We start from the raw sequence: 25,046 nt of genomic DNA, 5'->3' as shown, positions 1-25,046 counted from the left end.
CACCTCAAATCTTGCACATTCCCTCCTCTACTTTCATTCTAACCAAACTTCATCTGATGTTTTAGTGAGAAAATACAATTAACCAGATAGGAACTTTTATTCCTCTCACCACCAAATTCTAGGATCTGCTTTCATTGATACCTATATTCTCTCTTCCCTCCTGCTCACAGAGGAAGTAACCCAGTTCCTATCAACCACTAACTGGGTCATCTATGCAAACAGCTCATCTTCTCTTGGCCTCTCAAATACTTTTGTCCTGAAGTTATCTTATTGGGTCATTACCATCAGTTTACAAATATACCCTATATATTCCATCTTTAATAATAAACCAAAGAACCAAAAATTCCTTCCTTAATCTCACATCTGCCTCCAGCTGACTCACCTCTGGGCTTCCAGCAAAACATTTCAAGAGTAGTCTACACTTGCTGTCGCCTCTTCCTATCTTTATGTTCACTCTTTAACTCAGTCTAATAATGATAAACATTTGCTGAGCATTCAGTAGGTGCTAAGATTGTTTTAATGTGAATTATCATTTAATTCTCACAACTCTATGAGAAGATGATGCACTGGGTAAGGCAACTAAGGCACAAATGTTACAAAACTTGCGGAAAGCCTCAAAAATAGTGGCAGGACCATATTTAAAAACCAGGCAGGCTGACAGCAGAGACATGCTCTTATCAATTTACCCTATGCTGCTCCAGTCTGGTTTACGACCCCAGCAGAGCACTAAAAAGGCTTTTGAAAAGACCTGCAATGGCATTCATACTGTCAAATTGAAGGGATACTGTACTCATCTTATTCAATTTTGTAGTAGCAATCACCAGAATGACCGTCTCTGTCTTCATCCACTGTGCTCTCTTGGCTTCTAAGACAGCACACTCTAGATATCCTCCTGCCTCATTAGCATAGGAGATTGGCTGCTTTTCCTTCCTCTACGTGACTTCTAAACGTTGGGGACTGCCAAGGCTCAAAGTAAAGCTTTCTTGTTTTCTCTGAATATACTTTCCCTCAGTGATCTCATCCTATCACCCATCTTTAATACTGTCTAAATGCTTATGATTCCAAAGTTACTGAGTTGTCCCCTCTGGTTTCCACTTAGTGTCAAACAAGCTTTTCAAATGTAATGTACGCAAAACCAAGACTTGATTTTATTCCCTCCCAAACTGCTTCTCCACAGCCCCTAACATCTTAATTAGCCAGTTGTAGAAGTTTGAAAAGATGGCATTATACTTGATGTCTTCCTTTCTGTTATCATGCACCTCAGTAAGTCCCATCAGCCCACCTCCAAATAAATCTCGGAACTATCCATTTCCACCCAACCCCAAGGCAACACCTCTGTCCTAACCTCTAACACCTTGCTTCAGTAATTATTCAGCCTCTAAAATGGTCACCCTGCCTCTACTCTTGCTCCCATTTCAATCCACACTTCACAAAGCATGAAACGACCTTGTCAAAATGTCAATCATTTCACCACCATACTCAAGTCTCCTTTGGCAGATTCTCACTGCATGTTAAAAATAAAACCCAAGCCTTGGACCCTTACATCATATGTTCCATGCTGGTAACTTCAACACCACATCCCACAACATTTTTCCTTTTCCTATTATTTTTTTCATCACATTTATCACAAAACGGAAAATTTAACTCTTCCCCCCACCAAACAATAGCAGTAGTAAGATCTCAAGAGGCCAGTAGCATGGTGTTTTGATGTTCATTATATATATAATGCCTGGCATGTAACAGGCAAATGTTGGTCAAAAAAAAGTTTGCAAGAGGCTTCTCTCCCATCTATTACACTAAAATATCGTAAGAAGCCATAACTTGCTTTACAGTCCTAGCTCCACAGCTGAGTAGATATAAACCAGAGCTTGTCGCTTACCTCTCATGTTTTCTAAATGTAAAATGGAGAAATACTATGTATACCGTCTTCTACAAAGAGAGCTGTTCTGAAGATAAAATGGTTTAGATCATCAGTTCTCCAAGTGTGGTCCCTGGCACAGCAGCATAAGCATCAGCATCACCTGGGAACTTGTTAGATATACAATTTCTCAACCCCCACCCCACATTTACTGTATCAGGACCTCTGGAGGTGGGGCTCAGTAACAATCCCTCTAGGTGACTCTACATACACTGAAGTTTAAGAACCAGTGATTTAGACGAAAACACTCTGAAAAATAAAAGAGCTAAATAAATGCTAGGTTATGTTATTGCCTTGTATGACAAAGCCACCTTTGTTATTCATCGGTAAATAGTAAAATTACAAAACCAGGTTTTTCGTAAAATAGATTATGTTGGTTCCTAGTATCTTAAACACAGAACACCTTAAACGTGAAATACATGTGCAAGGAAAGCAAAGATAGTACTGTTTACATATCAAACACAACTAACAAATACCTGAACAGTAGATGCAAAGTTATGACTGAAGATTAGGACATTTTAGAGATTTTCTTAGGGTTGGTATAAGAATAAAGGATGTTTTGTGGTCCCTGACATGGTTTGGGTATTATAGAAGGTAGCAGTTAATATGTACACAGGCAATGTGGGATTAACCAAGATTTATCCTACAAATCTTGACTAATGACAATTCAGGTGTCCAGCAGTCAAGTCACTTATATCTACACTCTATCAATTAGAATGGAGTAAGATAGATGTACTAAGTTCAGATCATCTGCCTCCCGACATGATGAGCAAAACGACTGCATTTCAGATTCAACTTTCTTCTAATGGGCCAACACAACCAGTCTTGCTGGGTAGGGGAGGGCGTCCTAGGCCATGGCCAACAGACACATTAAGGTATTCCCCTGGTTTTGTCTTAGGGACAGCATTGATTTACTCTGTTGACTCCAAAGCTGCACAAACACAGGAGCAGAGTTAGGAGAAGAGCTACATTAAGCATGAGAGATTAAGGAGAAAAAAGTAGTTTAGGAAAACATGTCTTATGACTAAGATCTTTATATAGAATGTTTTTCCTATTATGGGCAACAAATAGAGGCAATTTTAAAATGGTGTACAAAAACCTGGTGCAATTCCTTAGTAGATTTAGTATATAATATCCTTTTAAAAAGAGGGTGGAGACTTCATATTAAAAAGGACTAAGATTCATGTAGATATTTAAGTATATAAGTCATGGTTATTCCTCTAAAAAGGCTAACATAAAGATACACAGTGATGTAGCCTTTAACTAATGAGTTTAAGAGCTTTTTTAAAAGCAGGTTTTGAAATCAATCTCAAATGCTGTACTGCTGAGGTTCACCATTATTCAATATAACCTTTAATAACATTACTTATATCAAGTTAACATTATGATGAGGGATGAAATAAAAAAACATCTTCAGGAAGGACTGGTTTACACAATAGAATTCTGTCCAGGATCTGAACCACTTTTCTCATACCCATCCCCCATCCTTTCCACCTCTACAAGAAACAAAACTGTAACTCGATGAGGACAATCCCTTCACAATGTATACGTACATCAAATCATCACACTGTACACTTTAAATATCATAGAATTTTGTCAATTATATCTCAATAAAGTTGGGGAAGAAGAAACAAACAGGTGTGTTTGTCAAAGCAATGGAAGGCACGAAACAGTCTGCAGGTTAAAAACTAAGATCCAGGTGTTGGCATTTAACTCGAATTGTGGAAGTTCTGGGAAGCTGAACGGTTTTCTTTTTTTAAAAATGAAACAAGCGGGGCTAGCCCGGTGGCACAAGCGGTTAAGTGCCCGTGCTCCGCTGTGGCGGCCTGGGGTTTGCCGGTTCGGATCCCGGGTGCGCAACCACACACTGCTTGGCAAGCCATGCTGTGGCGGTGTCCCATATAAAGTGGAGGAAGACAGGCACAAATGTTAGCCCGGGGCCAGTCTTCCTCAGCAAAAAAAGAGGAGGATTGGCAGATGTTAGCACAGGGCTGATCTCCTCACAAAAAAAAAAAAAATCAAACAAGAGGCCGGCCCAGTGGTGCAGTGGATAAGTTCGCAGGCCCTGCTTCAGCGGCCCAGGGTTCGCGGGTTCAGATCCTGGGCACAGACCTACGCACGGCTATCAAGCCATGCTGTGGCAGGCGTTCCACATATAAAAGAGAGGAAGATGGGCACGGATGTTAGCCCAGAGCCAATCTTCCTCAGCAAAAAGAGTAAGATTGGCAATGGATGTTAGCTCAAGGCTAATCTTCCTCACCGAAAGAAAGAAACAAACAATCAAAAACAATGTTTAATGCATATACTGTTCCCATGGAAATTTACATGACAAGAAAACTGACATTTCAAAATCAGTTTATATTAAGTCTATGCATGTATCCTTATTTAACTAAAAGCTCTTAAAAATTTCTAAGCTCAAAAAATGTTGCAAAATAATGTTAGAAATATGGAGACGGCCGGCCCTGTGGCTTGGTGGTTAAGTGCGCGCGCTGCGATGCTGGTGGCCCGGGTTCGGATCCCGGGTGCGCATCGAGGCACCACTTCTCCGTTCATCCTGAGGCCGAGTCCCACATACAGCAACTGGAAGGACGTGCAGCTACGACAGACAACTATCCACTGGGGCTTTGGGGGGAAAAATAAAATAAATAAAATCTTTAAAAAAAAAAAAAGAAATATGGAGACAGACCAGATAAGTCTACACCATAACATGTAAAAATAAAAGACGTGGATTATGCTGTCATTTTTAATTTTAATAAAATAGATAATTTCATATTACATAGAGAGCAAGTCCATTCACTCATCATTGATAAAATTTTAGAAATATTTTCTATAAAAAGTTTAGTATTTGATTGGGCATGAATCCATTAGAACATGATTTCTACAGGTACAGTGTCCCCATCCTCACCCCCATTCTTATTAATTTTGAGAAAATTTAAAAATACAGAAAAGTACAAAAAATAAGACAAGATATCCATATACTATAATCCAGAATTCTCCAACATTTTGATATATTTACTTGCAGTCTTTTGTTTTTAAGAGAAATGAATGTTTATATATAAAATTGAAGTCCCCTTTAACCAATCCCTACCCCATCCCTCCCACACTCATCCCCTTCCCTTCTCCACTCTTCACAGGCAACCACTATCAAGAGTTGGGTCTGTATCCTTCCAATCCATTTCAAAAACATTTAAAAAACATACATACATATTATGCATCCATTACCAATATATAGTACTGAATTTTGTGAAGAAGTTTTAATTCAAATTTACAAAAATGTCATCGTATTAGGTGTCATTCTGCAACATTTTTCCTCCTGAACTAGATTTTTGAGATCTTTCTCTGCAATACATGTAGATCTCTTGTTACATTTTACAGATATACAGTATTCCATCATAAGTATTTTCCATTTTGTTCCTGATGGGCATTTAAGTTGTTTCCAATTTATGGCTACTACAAATCATGCCACAGTATATACAGCCTGGTACATATTTCCTGAGCATACAAACTCAGAGTAGAACTGCTAGGTATTTTTGAATTTGTTATAAGGAATGTTTCCCTACTCCCAAGGTCATAACAATTTTAGTAAACATAGCTTTTTCACACTCCTGCTTTTAATCCCCTTAGATCTTACCTTTGTGTATAGTTCATGGTCTATTTCTTTTTCCTTGGAGAACAAATTACCTCCAAATCATTTTTTAAATAGTCCCCTTATCTTCTCACCTCCTGATGCCATTTCTATCATATTCTAAATTTTAATAAATGCATAGGTGTTTCCAGAATTTCTTCTATCCTGCTAAATCAATATTATAAAAGTCTCTTCCTTTCTAATACTTACAACTTATTTTTCTTATTACATTGGTGAAGATCTCCAGATCTATGCAGATAGCAACGATAACAAGCATATTTTTCATTCCCAATTTTAGTGGAAATGCGTCTAAAGTTTCAGCATTACCATTGCTATAAGTTTTTTGTTGTTGGGCACAGAATTTTTATCATACAAATGTCCTTCTCTTCAGCATGGTGTCCCGTTAAGTTTTTAGCTTTTTAGCTTTCGTTTCCCTCACTGTGATGTGTTCCTTCACAATGATTATCTCTGATGTGCTATGAGGTGTAAATTCCTGATGAATGCTTTCCAATTTTCAAGGTATTCACAGGGTTTTTAATGAGTATGAATTTTCTGATGTCTAATGTGGTGTGACTTCTGGCTGAAAGCCTTCCCACATTCACTACATTGATAAGGCTTCTTACCTGTGTGTATTCTCAAATGCAGAGCAAGGGTTGAGAACTGAGAGAAAGCTTTCCCACATTCATTACAACCATAGGGCTTCTCCCCTGTATGGCTTCTCACATGCACAGTAAGAGAGGAACTTTGAGAGAAGGCTTTTCCACATACATTGCATTCATAAGGTTTATCACCTGAATGAATTCTCACATGTACAATAAGTGATGTTCGTTGAGAGAAGGCTTTTCCACATTCATTACATTCATAGGGTTTCTCTCCAGTGTGAATGTTTTGATGTTTTATGAGGTACTTCTTCTGGCCAAAAGCTGTTCCACATTCACTACATTTAAATGGTTTCTCTCCAATATGAATTTTCTCATGCTCAGTAAGATTTGATTTGCCACTGAAGGTTTTCCCACACTCCTTACATACAAAGGGCTTCTCTCCTGTGTGGGTTCTCTGGTGTCTGATGAGGTTTGACTTCTGAATGAAAGCTTTCCCACAATCCTTACACTCAAAAGGTTTCTCTCCAGTGTGAATTTTCTGATGGGTGAGGAGGTTTTCCTTCTGGCTGAAGGATTTTCCACATTCATTACATTCAAAGAGCTTCTCTCCAGTATGAGTGTTCTGATGTTTAATGACATACTGCTTTTGGCTGAAGGCTTTTCCACATTCATTACATTCAAATGGTTTCTCTCTATTATGAAAATGCTCATGCTCTGTGAGATTTGATTTGTGGCTGAAGACCTTCCCACATACCTTACAGGCAAAGGGGTTTTCCCCACTGCAAATTCTCTGCTGACTGAGGTGTGACATCTGAATGGAAGCTTTCCCACATTCACAAGGTTTCTCTCCAGTATGAATTTTTTGATGAACGAGGATTTATTTTAGCCTGAAGGTGTTTCCACATTTCTTACATTTGTAGGACTTCTCTGTGTAGGATGTTTTCAAATGTAGAGTAAGAAATAAGGTTTGAGAGAAAACTTTATCATACACAGTACATTCCAAACTTTCTCTCCAAGTATAAATTTTCTAATACTCAATGCAGTTTTGTTACTTTCACTGGTTTCTCTCCCGTATGAATTTTCTTCTGCTCAATGAGATTTGTCATCTAGCTAAAGGCTTTTCAATAGTCCTCAGAAGCACAGGGTTTCTTTCCAGCCAGACTTCCACATTTAATGAAGCATGACATGTGAGTAAAAGTTTTCCCACATTCAGTATATTCATAGGGTTTCTCTCCCGTATGAATGCTCTGGTAGCAGAGAGGGTTCAAATTTTTTTAACTGAAGGCATTTCCACACTGCTTTACACTTAAAGGGGGTTATTACCATAAGGAGTAAGCTGTGGCAGGATTTCCAAACTAATTAAGTTGATGATTCTTTCCTACACAACTTTCCTCGTGATTAAATCTAAATTGTGTTTCAAACTCTTTCTAGGTAAGTTGAAAAAGGTGTTGCCTTAAAAGATATAAGGTCTGAGATCAGAGGAAGTATCTTTCCAATTTCTTATATTCACTGCTTTTTTCCTCAGTCTGTACTTTACTGGAGATGGATTCAACTTGCCTCCCAAGTCTTCTTGCCTCTCTTATCTGCTCATCATCTTCTCAGGCTTCTTCTAAAATGGAGTACAAAGAATCATCATTTAAAGGAGTTAATGTATGAAGTGCTTAGAAGTGTGCTGGCACATGGTAAGCATTCAATAAATGTTAGCTTTATGTTATCACCATTATTTATGAATTTTCCCATTACTAGTAATAAAATTTCAGATTGTGCTTTTAGGGATTAACTCTGGTAGCACATCTCACAGTATGAAAGAATCCTCATGACCAACATCTCCAACTAAATTTTGAGAAGGAAACCCTTGTGGAAGATATCCAGATAGAAAATTAACATTCATGGGTACACAAAGCTTAGATTACTCTCCAAAAATTACCTTTCCCATTTCATAATTCAGCAAATTAAATGTAACAAACAATGAAGAATTAACAAACAGGATAAAAAGATGACTACATAAAATTGAGAAAGTCTATCTGGGATACCTAAGAAAAAGAAAGGAATAACCAACAACTGCTTCCTCCCAAAATCCCATTAAAATGACAAGAAAAGAGAAAATAGGGGATTGGCCCCATGGTGTAGGGGTTAAGTGTGCGCACTCTGCTGCTGGCGGCCCAGGTTTGGATCCCGGGCGCGCACCAACGCACCACTCATCAGGCCATGCTGTGGCAGCGTCCCACAAAAACTGGAGGAAGATCGGCACGAATGTTAGCTCAGGGCCAGTCTTCGTCAGCAAAAAAAAAAAAAAAAAAGAGGATTGGCATGGATGTTAGCTCAGGGCCGATCTTCCTCAAAAAAAAAACAATTAAAATAAATAAATAAATAAAAAGAATAAAAGAGAAAATAGTACAAACACAAGAAAAAAGGATATGATAGGAAACATCAATACACACAAGATGTTAATAAATTTTTTGATAACATAAAGCACATGGAGGATTCTCAACACACAGCAGAGCTGAGGAAGTTCAAATAACATAAAAGTACTGCAGAAGAGGAGGCCAATGCCCAGCAAGCCGATTTACGCCATGAAATATCAGAAAGATTCAGGAAATGGAGGGAATCAAGTACCTCAAAAGAAGGAATAAAGGATGGTGGCTAAAACAAAGATCCTGTAAGGTGCAGTTGGACTTCTACCCTCCCAGTCAGGAGGACAAAAGACTACTCCTTTGTATGAAATAGAAATTATTCTTTGCAGACATTTAATCAGAGATGCTCCAGACTCAAGGACACCCAACATATGAGGTAACAGGGAGAAGTGCTATTCTGAAATGAATGGGATTAAAACTATACATAATATGGTGAGACCTCCAGCACCATTCTGCAGCAGAGGCTAAAAAATGTCAGAAACCAGGTATATACAGCTGTAAGCAGGATATGAAAGGATCCTTCTCTGGAGAAACTGAAAGGCCCATGAAAAATCTTGGCAGGATGCCCCTCCAAGAATGATACTTGTCACTTGTACCCATTTTGTTTTGCCAAAACAAAGGACCTGGCCCCACCTGAGTTTGTGAGAGTAAGGCAGTATAATCCTTCTGTAGGGAGACCTTGGGTCCATGAGGCATTATACTTTTGCTCCATTAAAGCCTACTAGATGACTAGAAGTACCCAGGCACAAAAGAGCTTGCAATCACCCTTTAGTGAATCATTCTTTTTTTTTTTTTTTTTTTTTGCTGGGGAAGCTTCACCCTGAGCTAACGTCTGTGCCCATCTTCCTCTATTTTGGATGTGGGTCACCGCCACAGCATGGCCGCCAATGAGTGGTGTAGGTGTGCACCTGGGAACCAAAACTGGGCCACCAAAGTGGAGTGCGCCAAACTTAACCACTAGGCCACGGGGCCAGCTCCTTGTGAATCATTCTTAAATATGACTGTGCAGCCAATATTCCATACACATTTGAGGAACCCCACTAACATGAAAGACAGAGCAACATCAAGAGAAAAAAGTCTGAGGAAATAAAGGTAAGGCACAGCAAACAACAACAAAACCCTAAAACCAATCATAGGCAGTTATGAGAAGATATTTTATCAGTGAAACAATGACAGGATTTTGTAAGTAAGAAACACAAAGAAAAACCTCCCTTAGAAATGAGAACTGAGGGAGGGAGAGGGAAGGGGAGGTAGACTATATTATCATTCACCAATAAGAGGGTCACCTTACTGCAGAAGGATTATATTACTCAACCCAAGCAAACTCAGGCATGGCCAAATACCTTGTTTGGCCAATGAAATATGAGCACAAGTGGCAAGTATCATTTCCTGATAGAAGCTTTAAGAAGACAAATTTAGAGGATATACAAAGTAATAGTAATAGCTGAGTAAAAGAAGAGAAAAGGAAAGGAGAAAACTGATTAGAGGAAATATTCAAAGAACAACAAAAACAACTTCCTGTCCTCTAAAGTCACAAATCTCTAGACTTAAAGGGCCCACTTAGTGCCCTTCACAATGAATAATACAAGATGCATAACTAGACACATCACTGTGACACTTCAAAAGAAAAAATAAAGAGGCCATAAATGTTTTCAGAAAAAAAAGAACATATACCATTCAAAGGAACAGGAATCAGAATGGAATCAAATTTCTCAACAGAAACATGGGAAGCTAGAAGACAAAATTCTGAGGGAACAATTCTAAGCTTAGCCCATCAATCTAATGGGACAAAGGCATTTTCCAGATACACAAATGCTCAAAAATTTTACCTCAAATGCACCCTTCCTCTCAGGATGCTACCTGCTACTAGAAGATGTGCTCCACCAAAATTAGAAGACAGAAGGCAACAGATACAGGATCAAAAAAAGAGGGATGTGACATAGGGAAAATAAAGAAAATTTCTTTGATAACAGTGATGAAAAACTACAAGATAAGAGATGACTATTAAGTCAGAGTACAGCCAGTAGAGACTGGAGCAGGAGGACAAAAATTCTAGGAGTAATATCCCCATGGAGAAAAACGGGAAGAGATTTCCCAATGCATTTGACCATGTGGAAACTAGTATTGAGGGCTTTTAACTATTCTGAGGGTAGTCCAAGGGAGTCTGTGCTAAATACAGAAAACCAAGCAAACAAACAACAAAAAGTGTGGCAAATATCAACTCCATGAAAAGCAAAAAAAAAAGGAAAAAGAAAAAAAAAATTTATACAAATACACATATACTTCTGTTGTACACCAAAGGATGATAGCTGTCTCAAGGAAAAGCACTTGGGCAAATCATTTAAGTTATGAGCTAAACCAGCTACTTTTTTCATGGAGCACCATTAATTTACTTTAAATAAATTTAATAAATGATTGCCTTACAAACTACGGTTATTTAGACGGGTATTATTTGGCAGATACTGTGACAGAACGAAGTGAGAAAATTATTTTAAGGAAAACAACGGATAGCACGTGTCGCCAATGATAAAATTTGAGTTTTCAAACAAAAATTAGAATTTTGGAAAACCTGTATCCTCCCTCCACCATGAGATTGATAGCTTCACAATACTTAAAAGACTTTTCTAGGGGCCAGCCCGGTGGCACAGTGGTTAAGTTCACGCACTCTGCCTTTGGTGGCGTGGGGTTCACGGGTTCAGATCCCAGCTGCAGACCTACATGCAGCTCATGAAGCCATGCTATGGTGGCACCCCATATACAAAATAGAGGAAGACAGGCACAGATGTTAGCTCAGGGCCAATCTTCCTCACCACAAAACAAAACAAAACAAAGACTTTCTAATGAGATTGGTTAATAAATATGATGTTTTGATATTGTATACTGACATGTGTCAACATTTGAAAGATCTGCATAACTCAATTGACCAATGCATGATGTTACAAAATCAAGCATGGGTAAAGTGATCCATTTAAAGTTTAAGACAGACCACTGGATTTTATGTAAGAGAACCAAAAAATGTATTGATATAGCTTCAAATTCCACATTGCAGCTAATCTTGAAAAATTACCATTTGTCAGGTGGTGGCGTAGCACTAAAGAAGAATATCCACAATTATCTGAAAAGGCTGTTGAAATACTTCTCCCTTTTCTAATGACATCTGCGTGAAGCCATAATTTTTTCATATACTTCAACCAAAACATGTCACAACAGCAGAAATGAGAATCCAGCTGTCTTCTATTAAGCCAGACAGTATTTACAAATATGCAAACAATGTCACTCTTCTTCTCATTAAACTTTTTTATTTTGGAAAACTGTTATTTTTATTAAGAAATGGAATTTAAGTTTACATGTAATGGGACTGTGTTACTTTTAAATAAATAAATGTTTTTAAAAGTTTCTCAATTTTACTTTTAAATAAGATAAATATCACTAAAGTCTCCATAAACCAAAGCTCTTTGGGGGTCCTCAAGTTTTAAGAATGTAAAGGTGACTGCTAATGGGTACCGGGTTTCCTTTTGTGGTGAAGAAGATGTTCAGGAATTAGATAGTGGTGATGGTTGCACAATTTGTGAAAATACTAAAATCCACTGAATTGTACACCCTAAAAGAGTACATTTTATGTTATGTGAATTATATCTCAATAAAGCTGTTACCAAAAAAAAAAAAAAAAAAGAAACAGAAAAGTTCCTGAGACCCAAAAGTTTGAGAACTGCTATTCAAAACAAATCAAAACAAATTCACAGGCCCGGAGGAAAAGCCTGCCAAGCGTGTTCAAATATGCAACCAACTGGTCACAACTATGCACATTATGTTCTTCCTGTCCTTCTCGGGCTGAGCCTGATCCCTCCTGTTTTCAACCTTTTTAGAATCTACAGAACCTCCTAGAAACAGCTCCAGTAACACACTTCTATAAAGACTTCTCCAATCCTGTCTCTTATTTATAAACACCTTTCTCTAGACTTCTAATCATAATCAAATTCACTTTTCCTAAAACAAAAGTGTTTCATATGAAATATTTTGAAACCCAAATTCGTATGTAGCTAAGTCTGAACATCCTAACTATAACCTGACATGCTGGATTTCATCAAATGGCTCCACTCTTTTCTTTGAATGGCTAACAGCAGATATTCTTAAAACACTGGGGGCAATATCAAGGGGGAAAAAATGGAGGGAAGACAGTTTAGATTTTAAAGACTAAGCAGAGAGCAACCAAATCCAAAGTTTAAACCTTGACTGGATTCTCACATTTAAAAAAAGCTATAAAAGGTATTTTCGAGATAACTGGGGAAATCTGAATATGGACTGAATGTTACACAATATTAGGGCATTATGGCTAGTCGTCTAAGGTATGGTAATGGTATTTTGGTTATACAGGGTAATGCCACTATTTTTAGAAAATGCTCACTTAATTTTTCAGGAGAGAAGTCTCATGATGTTTTAGCACACACAATACACATGCACAGGGATATAGACACAGATAAAACAAACGAGGCAAAATATTCATGACGGAATCTACGTGGTGGGTATATAGGAGATCACTGTTCTCTTCTTTCAATGTTTTTTTTTTGTTTGAAATGTTCATAAGATAAAAAATTGAGAAAGAAGAATTGATAAATAACAATCCTTCCACAACAGTAATTCATAGATACTTAACAAGTGTCTCATATATAATCAAAACTGCAGATAGAATAAAACATGAGCCTTCCTTTCAACAAGTTTATAATACAGATTTCAGAAATCAAAATATAAAAACACATAGTATTTACCGAGAACTTCTGAATTTCTGTGGAAAATGTGAAGTATGATGCACAATCAGAAGGAAGATCAATAAAAGAGGAAGTAACAGGTTTAAATGATAAGTAGGACCTGAATACCAAGAGCATTTCATAATCAAAAGCCAAGATTCAAATTCAAAGACTTTTATAGAAAGAAGGAAATATGTTCACATTTATATTCATATGGTTACTATGTCCTCTCTTGATCAGATTGAAGAATATCTTTTTAAATGCTTGCCTGACCATATCACAAGGACCATGAGAAAAGAAATAATCCCGACATAATATGAAACTGGTTTGAAGTGATCTCTGAACCTGAAAATAATGAGCTGAAATCTCTAATTTGGGTAGCATATTAATGATTTCATTGACACAATGAGAATGAAATCAGACAGCTGTTTATTCTGTAAACACATAAAATTACAGCAGGCAAGACAGAAAGGCTGGAGGTGCCAAAATAAAAATTGCTTTTAGGGCCGGCCCCGTGGCTTAGCAGTTCAGTGTGCACACTCCGCTACCGGCGGCCTGGGTTCGGATCCCGGGCGCGCACTGACACACCGCTTGTCCGGCCATGCTGAGGCCGCGTCCCACATACAGCAACTAGAAGGATGTGCAGCTATGACATACAACTATCTACTGGGGCTTTGGGGGAGAAATAAATAAATAAAATTATAAAAAAAAAAAATTGATTTTATAGAAAGAATTACTTCTAACTTCAGAATGGATGAGTCCTTTCCAGGAATTAATTTATAAAGGGAAGGAGGAAAGGCAGAATGCAGTGTTCTAGGAGCCACCTCCATAAGAGGATAGAGAGAAGAGGAAAAAAAAAAAAAAGCAGAAGTTGAGGAAACACTATGAAAGACAAAGCAACATCTCAGGTCATCAAAGTACCAATCAAGCAGGCGTGGGAGAGAATTCCTCAAGGGGTGACTCAAACATAACATACACAGATCCTTTCTTCTAAAATGGTAAAGAAGGGGGCTGGCCCGGTGGCGTAGCGGTTAAGTGCGCACGCTCTGCTGCAGCGGCCCGGGGTTCACAGGTTCAGATCCCGGGCGCGCACCGATGCACCGCCTGTCAGGCCATGCTGTGGCGGCGTCCCATATAAAGTAGAGGAAGATGGGCACAGATGTTAGCCCAGGGCCAGTCTTCCTCAGCAAAAAAGAGGAGGATTGGCATTGGATGTTAGCTCAGGGCTGATTTTCCTCCCCAAAATAAAATATAATAAAATGGTAAAATAAAGACGTCTCTGCCCACTTGTCATGTCTGTGAAGGAGAGAGTTAACAAAAAAAAAGGAAAACTTCACTGTTGATAAGAGGAAGTAGCGATAACTGTAATGTCTTATGAGAAAGCATGTGAGAGGGCAGCTGCCACTGCTCTTTCAGGAAGAGCTCTCACGCACAATGCTCTCCAAAAACATAAGGCACAGCCTCAAGGGTCAAATTACCACCTCTTTGTTTATAACAGAATCCGGTAATGAGGGCTGGAAGTAGGTGACTTGATGGACTCACTGACATCCCTGAATAGCAGGAAAAGTAGGACTGAACAGAGAAATGCAGAGACACCATCACTGAATCAAGCAGCTTGTTAGTACAGCAGAACAGAAGAGGTCATATCTGTCTCCCTAAATTCCTTACTTGTATATCCAACTGCCTACCTGAATATGCACTTAGATGATCAGCAGACATCTCACAGTTAACAAGTTCAAAAGAAAACTCTTGATTTAACTCCCAAAATTCCTGAAGTCTTCCTATCTCAGTAAATGCTAACTCATTCTCTTCTAGTTAAAAGCTTGGAGTCATCAATGACTCCTTTTTTCTCTCATAACCAACACACAATCTATCAGCCAATCCGGTCAGCTATTCAAGTATCTTAAAAATCTGACTTCTTGCCACTAGCTTATCTACTACCCTTTTCTTACCTAGATATTGTAATAGCTTCTGAGTAATCTTTGAGCCTTGGCCCCCTATCCCTTATTTTCTATATATCAGCCAAAATGTAATTCCGATCTCATCACTCCTCGGCTCAAAATCCTTTGATGGTCTCCCAAATCACTCAGAATAAAGACCAAAGTCTGTGATTTGGCCTGTTAGCTAACCAAACCAATTCTTATTCCTTTCCGCTCACTCTCCCCCACCCCACTGCCCTGATCACTATTCCCTGAACAGTAAGTTCCTGCCTCAAGGCTTTTAACACTTTCATTCCTTCTGGCTAAATGCTCTTCCACCAGACACTGCACGCCCCACTCTCAGTCTTTAGATCTTCTTCAAATGTCATCCTCTTGGGGAGACCCCACCCTGACCAACTTATTTAAAATTATAACTCCCAACCGGCCCTCTCTATGCCCGTTTTCTTTATTTTTCTCCATAGCACTCACTATCATCTGAGAGAATATACCTTTTTACTTATTTACCCATAGTCTGTCTTCCCCAATTAGAATATGGGCCCCAGCAGGGGAATTTTTGACTGCTTTAATCACTGACATTTCCCTAGTAACTGAAATGGTGCCTAATACATATCATTCAAGAAATACTGGTTGAATATATGAATATAGCATGTTGGTAGAAATGTAAATTGGTTTACTTCTTTTGAGAACAGTGTGCCTATTTCTACCAAATCTATAAACAAACATAACTTTTACCCAACATTTCCACTTAAATTATTATGTAGTTGCAGCTGCATAGCTCTACAAAGCAATCTAAACAGGTATATGCACCTGCGTCTTTGATAGCATAAGCCTGTAAACAACCTAAATAGCCACTAATAAGAGACAGGTTAAATAAATTACGCGTTTGTAGAGAACCTCCCTGAGAAGAAAAAACTATGTACAAAATAGAATACATACCACCATTAATATGAAAATGAAAACTGAGGGCTTAAATATATTCTTATTTGCAGCACCGATACATAATATATGCTGGTGTATTCATAGAGTACCTCAAGAAGGATACCTGAAACTCTTAAAAGTAACTGGATCTTTGAAAAAGAACTATAGGACTGAGGGTCACAGGTAAGAGGAGACTTTTTCACTGTATAATTTGATGTTCAAAAATTTTTACAAGTCCATGTATTATATTGAAAAACAAATACAGACTCATACATTCACACACACACACACAAACAGCAGAAAGGCAACTGATTTCTAAGGCAACAACTTCTGAAAGAGGTATATGAGGGCAGAAGTGAGGGAGGCAGGAGTCTGTTGATGTATAACGGAGGAGATGGTAAGAAGACAACACATGGAAGGAAATATGATTACAGATTTAAAATATAATTCTGAGGCATTTAACCACTAGAAGAACAAGAGAAACCAGTAAGTAAGAGAAAAGAAGCTAAACGTCAGACAATATGTAAAGACTTAAGACCTATAAAAGACAATGCATGAGGAAAAGAATCTATATACATGGGGGAATATGAGACCAAGGGTACCACCAATGTGAAAAAGAGATCACACACAGGCAGTACAAATGAAGTATGAAGTGTTGACATCCAGCATAGAGATAAGAGGGGCACGTGGCCCTCTGAACAGACTAAAGAAGCAGAGTAATGAAACAGAGAAAGTGATGATTGGAAATCATTCAAGTATCTAAAGAATTCATACCAAGTGATATTCCAAAACTAGGGCCTATAAGAAAACATCCTTAAAAGAATTTCAGAGGTGTCAATGCTGACTAAACAACTGTGACCTGCCTGGCTGTCATTCACTCACCTGGACAAATTTCCTTTCCACTTCTTTCTCCACCATCCAGAGTTCGTCTTCTTGCTCCAAAAGAGGATCACATACAGCTTGTTCAGTTTATAACCTGCTATCGGGGAAATGACACGGCTCTAAAATACTAATGCTGGAGCCAAAGTACCATCCTGGAACTCAGGCTGAGCCCTGGGGCCTTCTGAAGAAGGAGGAAGGTGCAGTTTCCAGAGATGCACAAGGAAGCGGCCCTGTGAAAAGAACAAAGTAATGACCTTCTGCCTTCGACATTAAAGCACACACAATTATATTAGCAAAGCGACTAAGCTTATTTGAGTCCTGAATTTCAAAGCCATACCTACTAAATCATTTAAGTCTCCACACAGGAAATTTACTTTCAGAATTTTACTTACATAAGAAAGTTGTCCATACCATACATGACTGGTTGCTATTGTTCTCTAGCAATAAGTTCCTGCATACTCTCCTGCATAAGTTCCTAAGTAGATTTTAAGTGGATTTTATATATTGTCTGACATTTTATTCCTGGATGAATTCAATACTCATATCTAATACTACAGCAACATATGCCTATCAGAACAAAGCCACAAGGACACAATGTGCAGGAAGCTGTTCTGACAGTATTCAGGAATGAAAACTCAAAAAGTTTTCCTGGAGTCCAAATATTTACTTTGTATTATACTCTGAGTGAAACTATCTATTAGAAATGTCCTGTAAATATATGGTCATCCATTCATTCAAAAACTATTTTTAAGGACATTATTAGGACAACTGACAAAATCTGAATATGGACTTTGGATTACATAATAGTAATGTACTGATGTTAAATTTTCTGATTTTGATTACCGTATTGTGGTAATGTCCTAAGAACAAGAACAATGTCCTTGTTCTCAGAAACTTCATGCTAAACTATTATAGATAAAGGGAGCATGTGTGCAACTTAGTCTCAAATAGGTCAGAAAAAAATTACACACATATTTAGAGAAAGAGAGAAGGAAAGATAAAGCAAAAAAACAAAATGTAAATGGTGAATTTGGATAAGGGTGTGTGAGACCTCTCTGTACTATTCCAACTTTTCTATAAAATTTCAATCATATAAAAAAAAGTAAAATCCAAAAAAACTTAAGTTACTACTTACACACACACACACTACCTGCTACGGGTGTTGAAAAAGGTTGGTCACCAATTTGTACCGGGGTGTGGCAGAGATGGAAGGCTTAGAGCCTGATTTAAACAGTAATGTACACAGAGAGAAACATGAAAGAGTGACTTGGGTAGAGACAATCTGCAGGAAGAAGGAGACCAAGTTTGATATTCTGGACATTCAGAGTGTCAGGTTTCTGAGGAACATGGAGGCAGATACATCCATTAGGCAATTGCACATATAGATAAGGAGCTCCGAATAGGCCTGGAATGGAAATGGGAATTTGTCAGTTGTCAGACTATCACTGCTCCTCAAGACACAGGTGGACTGTTACTGTGACTGCTTACAGAGAATACAGACAGTATGGAAGAAGATGGTCGAGGACAGAAGCCTAGAAACACCAACAGCCAAGGAGGCAAGGAAAGGTTTCACAGGAGCACGATGGCTGCTTAGTTTTGAATCTTTCAAGTACTTCTCCTGAAAACAGTACAAAACATCAAGAACAATGGGGGCAAGGGGAGGGGAGATAAGCAGCCAATTCATTCACTATATTTTTAGTGAAACTAGTAGAGAGAATATATGTTAACTCCAAATTATATGTACGTACAGCCCAAAATAGCAGAAGTGGTATAGAAACCACAATAGTGTGGTAGGTGTAGCAAGAAAGACTAGATAATGGTGAGAAGTACTTGAGGTAACAGATCTCAGAAATAACTAGCAAACATTCATTCTCAGAATGGGGGATTCACCCTGAGTGAAAACTGTTGTAACTGAGTCTAATAATGAACAACAAAACTAGGGACAGAGAAACTCCCAAACTCCTGTACCACAGACCCAAACAGGAGGCCTAAACAGGAAGTTGCAAAGAAGCGTAGGAAGAACTGAGAATGCTCAGGGGGATTCTAAGGACTTACAAGAGTTCAGAAACCTGCAGCTACTATTTCCTTACAGAATGAGTAGGCCTCACCCTAAGAGGGAACTGATGAGAAAGCAAGAACTGGATTAAAGAGAAAAGGACTATAGGGGGAAGCAGAAAGAGTAGACTTAAAAAGTACTCGCGAGCGCGGTGTCCCCAGATTTAGCAACTTCTAAAAGTGAATGCATCATCCTGGAAGGCAAGTACTGTGAAGAATCATGGGAAACAGAAAGACAGAGATAGGGCCGGGCCCGTGGCTTAGCCGTTAAGTGCTCGCGCTCCACTACTGGTGGCCCGGGTTCGGATCCCGGGTGCGCACCGACGCACCACTTCTCTGGCCATGCTGAGGCCATGTCCCACATACAGCAACTAGAAGGACGTGCAACTATGACATACAACTATCCACCGGGGCTTTGGGGGGTGGGGGGAAGGAGGAGGATTGGCAATAGATGTTAGCTCAGAGCCGACCTTCCCCAGCAAAAAAAGAGGAGGATTAGCGTGGATGTTAGCTCAGGGCTGATCTTCCTCACAAAAAAAAAAAAAAAGAAAGAAACAAATGATGCTACTTGACATTAAATAAAAAGGACAATGGATTGGAACTAAAATGCTCTGATTACAAAAAAAAAGAAAGACAGAGATAGAAGTCCACCTCAACCAGGTTCGAGTCATCAAACCAGAAAAGGTGCAGAAGTGCTCTGCTTTAAACACTAGAAAAGGAGGTATGTGAGCTCTGAAGCATAGAATGCTAATATGCCTCCTTTTTCCTGATACTTGTCTAGGAAAATCTCTCTCATACAAACATGAGTAATACAACATCATTTGTCTGTGTCCATACAAGGATGCTATAAGAAAAACAGTGAAAATGAACAGCATAATTTTCCAACAGTTAAACAAACTCATCTGAAAAATACTGCCACATAGCAGATAAAAAATGAAATACAACATAAAACTAATTTTTATAAGATACAAAAACTTTAAGAAGCAAGCAAAGCTATAAAAAGAAAGCACAAGATAAAACAGAGTAAAAAGATAAAACTGACCAAAGAAATGGTCACCCAAAACAAAGGAATGGAAAGAAAACAGAATAAGAATGGACATCTCACTAAGCATCTTATTTTTGTTCTGTGTGATTTTTTTTTTAAGACTGCAGCATCCGAGTTTAGAGGGATTTTTGTTTCCTTGATTAATGTGATCTTTCCTGGCTGTTACATCTGGCCTCAGCCTTAAGAACTTTTTGTTTCTACTCACATCCCCAGAGACCCGGGCAGCATGGATAATCTATATATATAGATGTAATCCTAATCTATATCTGACCACAAAAGCCAGCATCTTATCTAATGCAAAAACAATGGCGGCATTTCTATTAAATTCTAAATAAAGATAAGAATGCCCACTGTCTCAATTACTATTTAATATAATTATAAACAATAATTCAGTAAGTTAAGCAGGGAATAGAAATCAGCAAGCTTCACATATACCGCAACGACTCCGTTCATAAAAGCAATAGAAAAGATAAAGCAACTAGAAATAAACTTAGAAAGAAGTGTCTAAAACCTATATGAAGAAAACTTTAAAACACTCCAGAGGACCCAAAATGAAAACGGAACATATCATGTACATGGATAGGTGTATTTAACATCATAAAAATCTAGTGTGTCTTTCCCCTAAGTTATTTTATAAATTTAATGCAATACCAATAAAAATAAGGTTTTTTTCCTAGACTAGACAAGCTGAGTCTAAAGTTTACACAGAAAAATAAACAAGCAAGAATAGCTAGGAAACTCTGAAAAGGCAAGCAATAAGAGGAGACTAGCTATACGAGATATTAAAACAAAATTACAAGGCCTCAAAATATTGGTAAATGAATACAGACTGGAAGATGGATGAGACTATAAAGTCCAGAAATACACCAATTACATATGAGAATTTAGCATATGATAAAAATGGAATTTTAAAACAGTAAAGCTAAGACCTTTTAATAAATAGTGTCAGAAGAACCGGGCAGCCAACTGGAAAAAGATAAACCTGGATGAAAACCTAATATCATATACGAAGATAAATTCCAAATGCATTAAAAATATAAACAAGAAAATGAAACCCTATAAAAATTATAACCTTGTAAGGATTTGAAAGTATAGGTGAAACTTCAAGTGGGAAAGGCTTTCCGACTACCACCATAAATGAGAAGACTGATAAATCTAACTACACAAAAATAAAAACCTCCTGATGCTGCAGTTTAAAAAAAGAAACGACCACTGTGGACGATGTCAAAACACAAATTTAAAACTCGAAAAAAACCTGCAACTGATTTCACAGAAGGCTAGCCTTTCTAATGTAATATAACACCTCCTAGAAGAAAAAGGCACCCCACAGAAAAATGAGGAAAAGGATATAAACAGACAATTCCCAGATAAATACACGCGGCCCTTACACGAATGGAAGACACTCAACCTCACTCATAATAACGGATGTAAATTAAACCTACATTGAGATGCCAATTTTCACTTATGCCTTTGGCAAAAAATCAAATATTCAACACTATGCTCTAATGGTAAGGTTCTAGCAGTCAAAATAGGATAGGAGTCAGCTTGAAGGAGCATCCACTAGCTAAAACTGTGATAATAAGCGTATCTGAAGAAAACTAGGTGCAGTTATTAGAACACAACTTTAAAATGATGCTTAAAGAAGAAAAAGCCAAGAAAAATTTGACACAATTTGAGGTAGCCATCAAATAAATGTAAAAGGAATGAAAAAACTAGAAAATCATCACTTTGCAACCCCTGAAGAAATTACTGATTCAGCCAAGGATTGGTGTTTAAAACCATCCATTAAATGATTGATGGGGAATGGACATTTGTATGGTACTAAAGTACAACCATTCAGATTACACTTTGGTCATAAAAGGAAAAATACCCTCACTAATGGTGGACCAGTCACATAGTATGTCTCTCCTAATGTTATGCAATTTCAAGATCACCTCTGATGTATTCGCGCCAAGTCACAACGGGGATTTTTTAAAAAACATCATCAGAGATTCTGAATTAGAGCCATGAGAAAGTAACCATACAAACCAAAGAACAAATCTCATGAAGGAGGTGGTGATGATTTCTAAAGATGTAACTTGACACTAAGACATCTAACCTCTTCACCCCAGCTATAAAAAGAAATGTCCAAAAAAAAAAGTTTAAACATGGAAATAAGAAAAGAGCATCTACATATCTGAATCTTTCAGAAATTTCTACCAGAAACAGTATGAATGACTGTATTATTTCCTAGGACGTATTATTCTGCAGATAGTAATAACAGCACTATTTAACATTTACCAGTACTTACTACATACAAGACACTATTTAGAACTTAGAACCCCTTGATCTACACAACCAACCAACCTGTGAATCAGATACTGTTATTTTCTCTGTATTACTAGATGAGAAATGAGGCACAAGCTTTAAGTACCTAAGGTCACCAAGGTACAAATGGCAGAGGAAGGAGTTAACAGAGGCAGTCTGGCTCCATGGCCTATGTTCTCTTTTAAAAAAAGTCACTTTTGGGGCCTGCCCGGTGGTGCAGCGGTTAAGTGTGCGCACTCCGCTTCGGCTGCCCCAGGTTTGCAGGTTCGGATCCCGGCTGCCCACCAATGCACAGTTTGTCAAGCCATGCTGTGGCGGCGTCCCATATGAAGTAGAGGAAGATGGGCACGGATGTTAGCCCACGGCCCATCTTCCTCAGAACAAAAGAGGAGGACGGGCATCGGACGTTAGCTCAGGGCTTATCTTCCTCACACACAAAAAAAATAAAATAAAAAATCACTTTAATTTTTGAATATATACTAAATTCATATAGTTAGAAAACAAACATAAAAATATTTGCCTTTGCCCTATCTATCCCAGTACCACTACACCCAACAGAGACAGCCACTTTTATTAGTTTCTCGTGTATCTTTTGAGTTTTTTTAATGGAAACTGTAAATACAAACATATATTCTTATTTCTCTCCTTTCTTACTCCAAACGAAGCATAACGTACATTTTGCATCTTGCATTTTTCACTTAACAATACATTTTTGGAGTTATTTCAGTGTTAGTACACAGAGAGCTTCCTCTTCATTCTTTTGTACAGCTGCACACTATTCTGTTGTATAAATGGACCATAATTTTATCAAACCAATCTCCTACTGATGGGCATGAATTCTTTCTAATCTTTTTCTATGCCAAACACTGCTGCAATGAACAAGCTCATACCTGTATCATTTCATACGAATGCAGGTACGTTTCTAGGACTAATTTCCAGATGTGAAATAGCTGGGTCAAAAAGAAAGTACATTTGTAGTTATTACAGATATTGCCGAATTTCCCTCCACAGGCCTGCTTCGTGCTAATATCGCTATTGTAATTTCTGAGGATTTACATTTTAAAAAGTAATGTTGGGCTCCCACCTCCCCACATCCCAACTGCTTTTCTTTTCCAGAGTTTTACTGGCTATTCTAGCTTGTCTGTTTCTCCATGTGAAGTGCAGAATCAGCTCATCCAGTTCCAAAAGAAAAAAAACTGTAGATACTTTTACTAGGATCACATTAAATTAATAAATCTACTTAAGTTTGCACACACTTCATGATATCTTCCTATTGTTATGCCCCTTAGCACTTTTTAATGTTCTTTTCTAAGCGTTTTGAATATTTCTTAAGTTCATTCCTCAATATTTTATTTTTTTATTGCTATTGTAGATAGTGGCTGTCTTCTACTATGTCTTCTAACTGGCTGTGTTTGTCTATTTGAAGGCTATTGATTTGTCGATATTAAATTTGGTACCCAATTACTTTAGCTTTCTTATTATTTAAAATTTATGTGAAAGATGACTGTGGGCGGATTCCTGAGTAAAAGCATCTTTGCAGACAGAAGTATTCTCTTCATTACTTCACAAAATCCATACAACGTGGGAACACCCCGATTCATTTACGAGTTAGGACCCCTAGAATCTAGTCCAGACTCACGGATAAACACTGCAACAACTAAGTTTTCTTCAAAGAATGTAGATTAATGTGCTTAACCTCGAACCCAAACCCCAGACTCCCTAATCCTGGGCTTTTCGCGCCATACGACACTGCTTTTCAATGTGTAATGCTGATATTCAGTCTTAACAGCAGCCCTATTAAAGTACCCCAAAGATCAGGGGATTTGAAAAGTTCCTTTGAAATATTCTTGCTTGTTTAAAAAAAAAGAAGAAATCCCGGTGATCTGCATTCACCCCAATTAAAAACAAATGCGTTTTAATATAAAAATCCATTTTTAAATTGTTTACCGCTCAGCTTTACCCCCCCTTCAAATCTTCAAGTAAAACAGACGCTCCAGGAAGATGGCAGCGTTATTATCAGCACTTTCGACAAGAGAAGTGCGGCTCAGATGTTATTACCTCAACGCTGATCTCCTACATCTCCCTCTCAGACTCAGCCACACACGGTCCTGCTCCCAGTTTCTCACTCAATAATCCCGAACATCCGGTCAAACTTGCGGTCACGCACGCTCCAACCCTCCTCAGAGCCCCCCCCCCACATGTAGGCCAGAAGCACTGAAACCCACTCCCCACGCCCGCGCCGCGCCCCAATAGATCCGGAATCCTTCCCTTCAACCTCCCGGACCCCACCGGCCCAAGACGCCCACATCCCACCTCCTACTTTAGCGCCACGTGGACCCAGGGGCCGGACTGACCCGCGGACAAAGACCAAAATGTCCACACGGTGCGCTGCGCTTGCGCACTCCGAGGGCGAGCGAGCACTCCCAGAAGTCTCCGCGACGCGGCCTGCACGGTCACCGTGGCCAGGCCCAGGCTGGTATCTGATTACCGTCTTTTAACAGCAAGGCAGCTTTTCCGGCCTTGGACTACATTTCCCTTAAGGCTTTGCAGGTCGACATTCTATCGCTGTCTGTGTCTCCCACGCGAAGTTGGCTG

The 25,046-nt window shown here is 38.5% G+C and overlaps 1 protein-coding gene across 5 annotated transcripts; it reads right to left on the bottom strand.

Moving 5' to 3' along the window:
• Positions 1-4,647: 4,647 nt before the first annotated feature.
• ZNF146 (zinc finger protein 146) lies at positions 4,648-24,909 on the bottom strand. Of its 5 annotated transcripts, none has more exons than XM_004439768.3 (3): positions 24,765-24,906; positions 17,045-17,274; positions 4,648-7,754 (listed from the first exon to the last, which is right to left on the bottom strand). In XM_004439768.3, the coding sequence occupies exon 3, from the start codon at positions 6,954-6,956 to the stop codon at positions 6,078-6,080; it is 879 nt and encodes a 292-aa protein (XP_004439825.1). In that variant the 5' UTR covers positions 6,957-7,754; positions 17,045-17,274; positions 24,765-24,906; the 3' UTR covers positions 4,648-6,077. The 5 variants fall into 5 exon arrangements, with proteins under 5 accessions (XP_004439825.1, XP_087278352.1, XP_087278353.1 ...); XM_087422226.1 differs by having other exon boundaries at positions 24,772-24,833; XM_087422227.1 differs by lacking the exon at positions 24,765-24,906 and adding an exon at positions 24,510-24,566.
• Positions 24,910-25,046: the final 137 nt, after the last annotated feature.

The sequence above is a fragment of the Ceratotherium simum genome, chromosome 33 (genome assembly GCF_057802395.1).
Source record: "Ceratotherium simum simum isolate JZ-2026a chromosome 33, ASM5780239v1, whole genome shotgun sequence".
Taxonomy (NCBI): Eukaryota; Metazoa; Chordata; class Mammalia; order Perissodactyla; family Rhinocerotidae; genus Ceratotherium; species Ceratotherium simum.
This window is presented reverse-complemented; position numbering and strand designations above follow the sequence as displayed.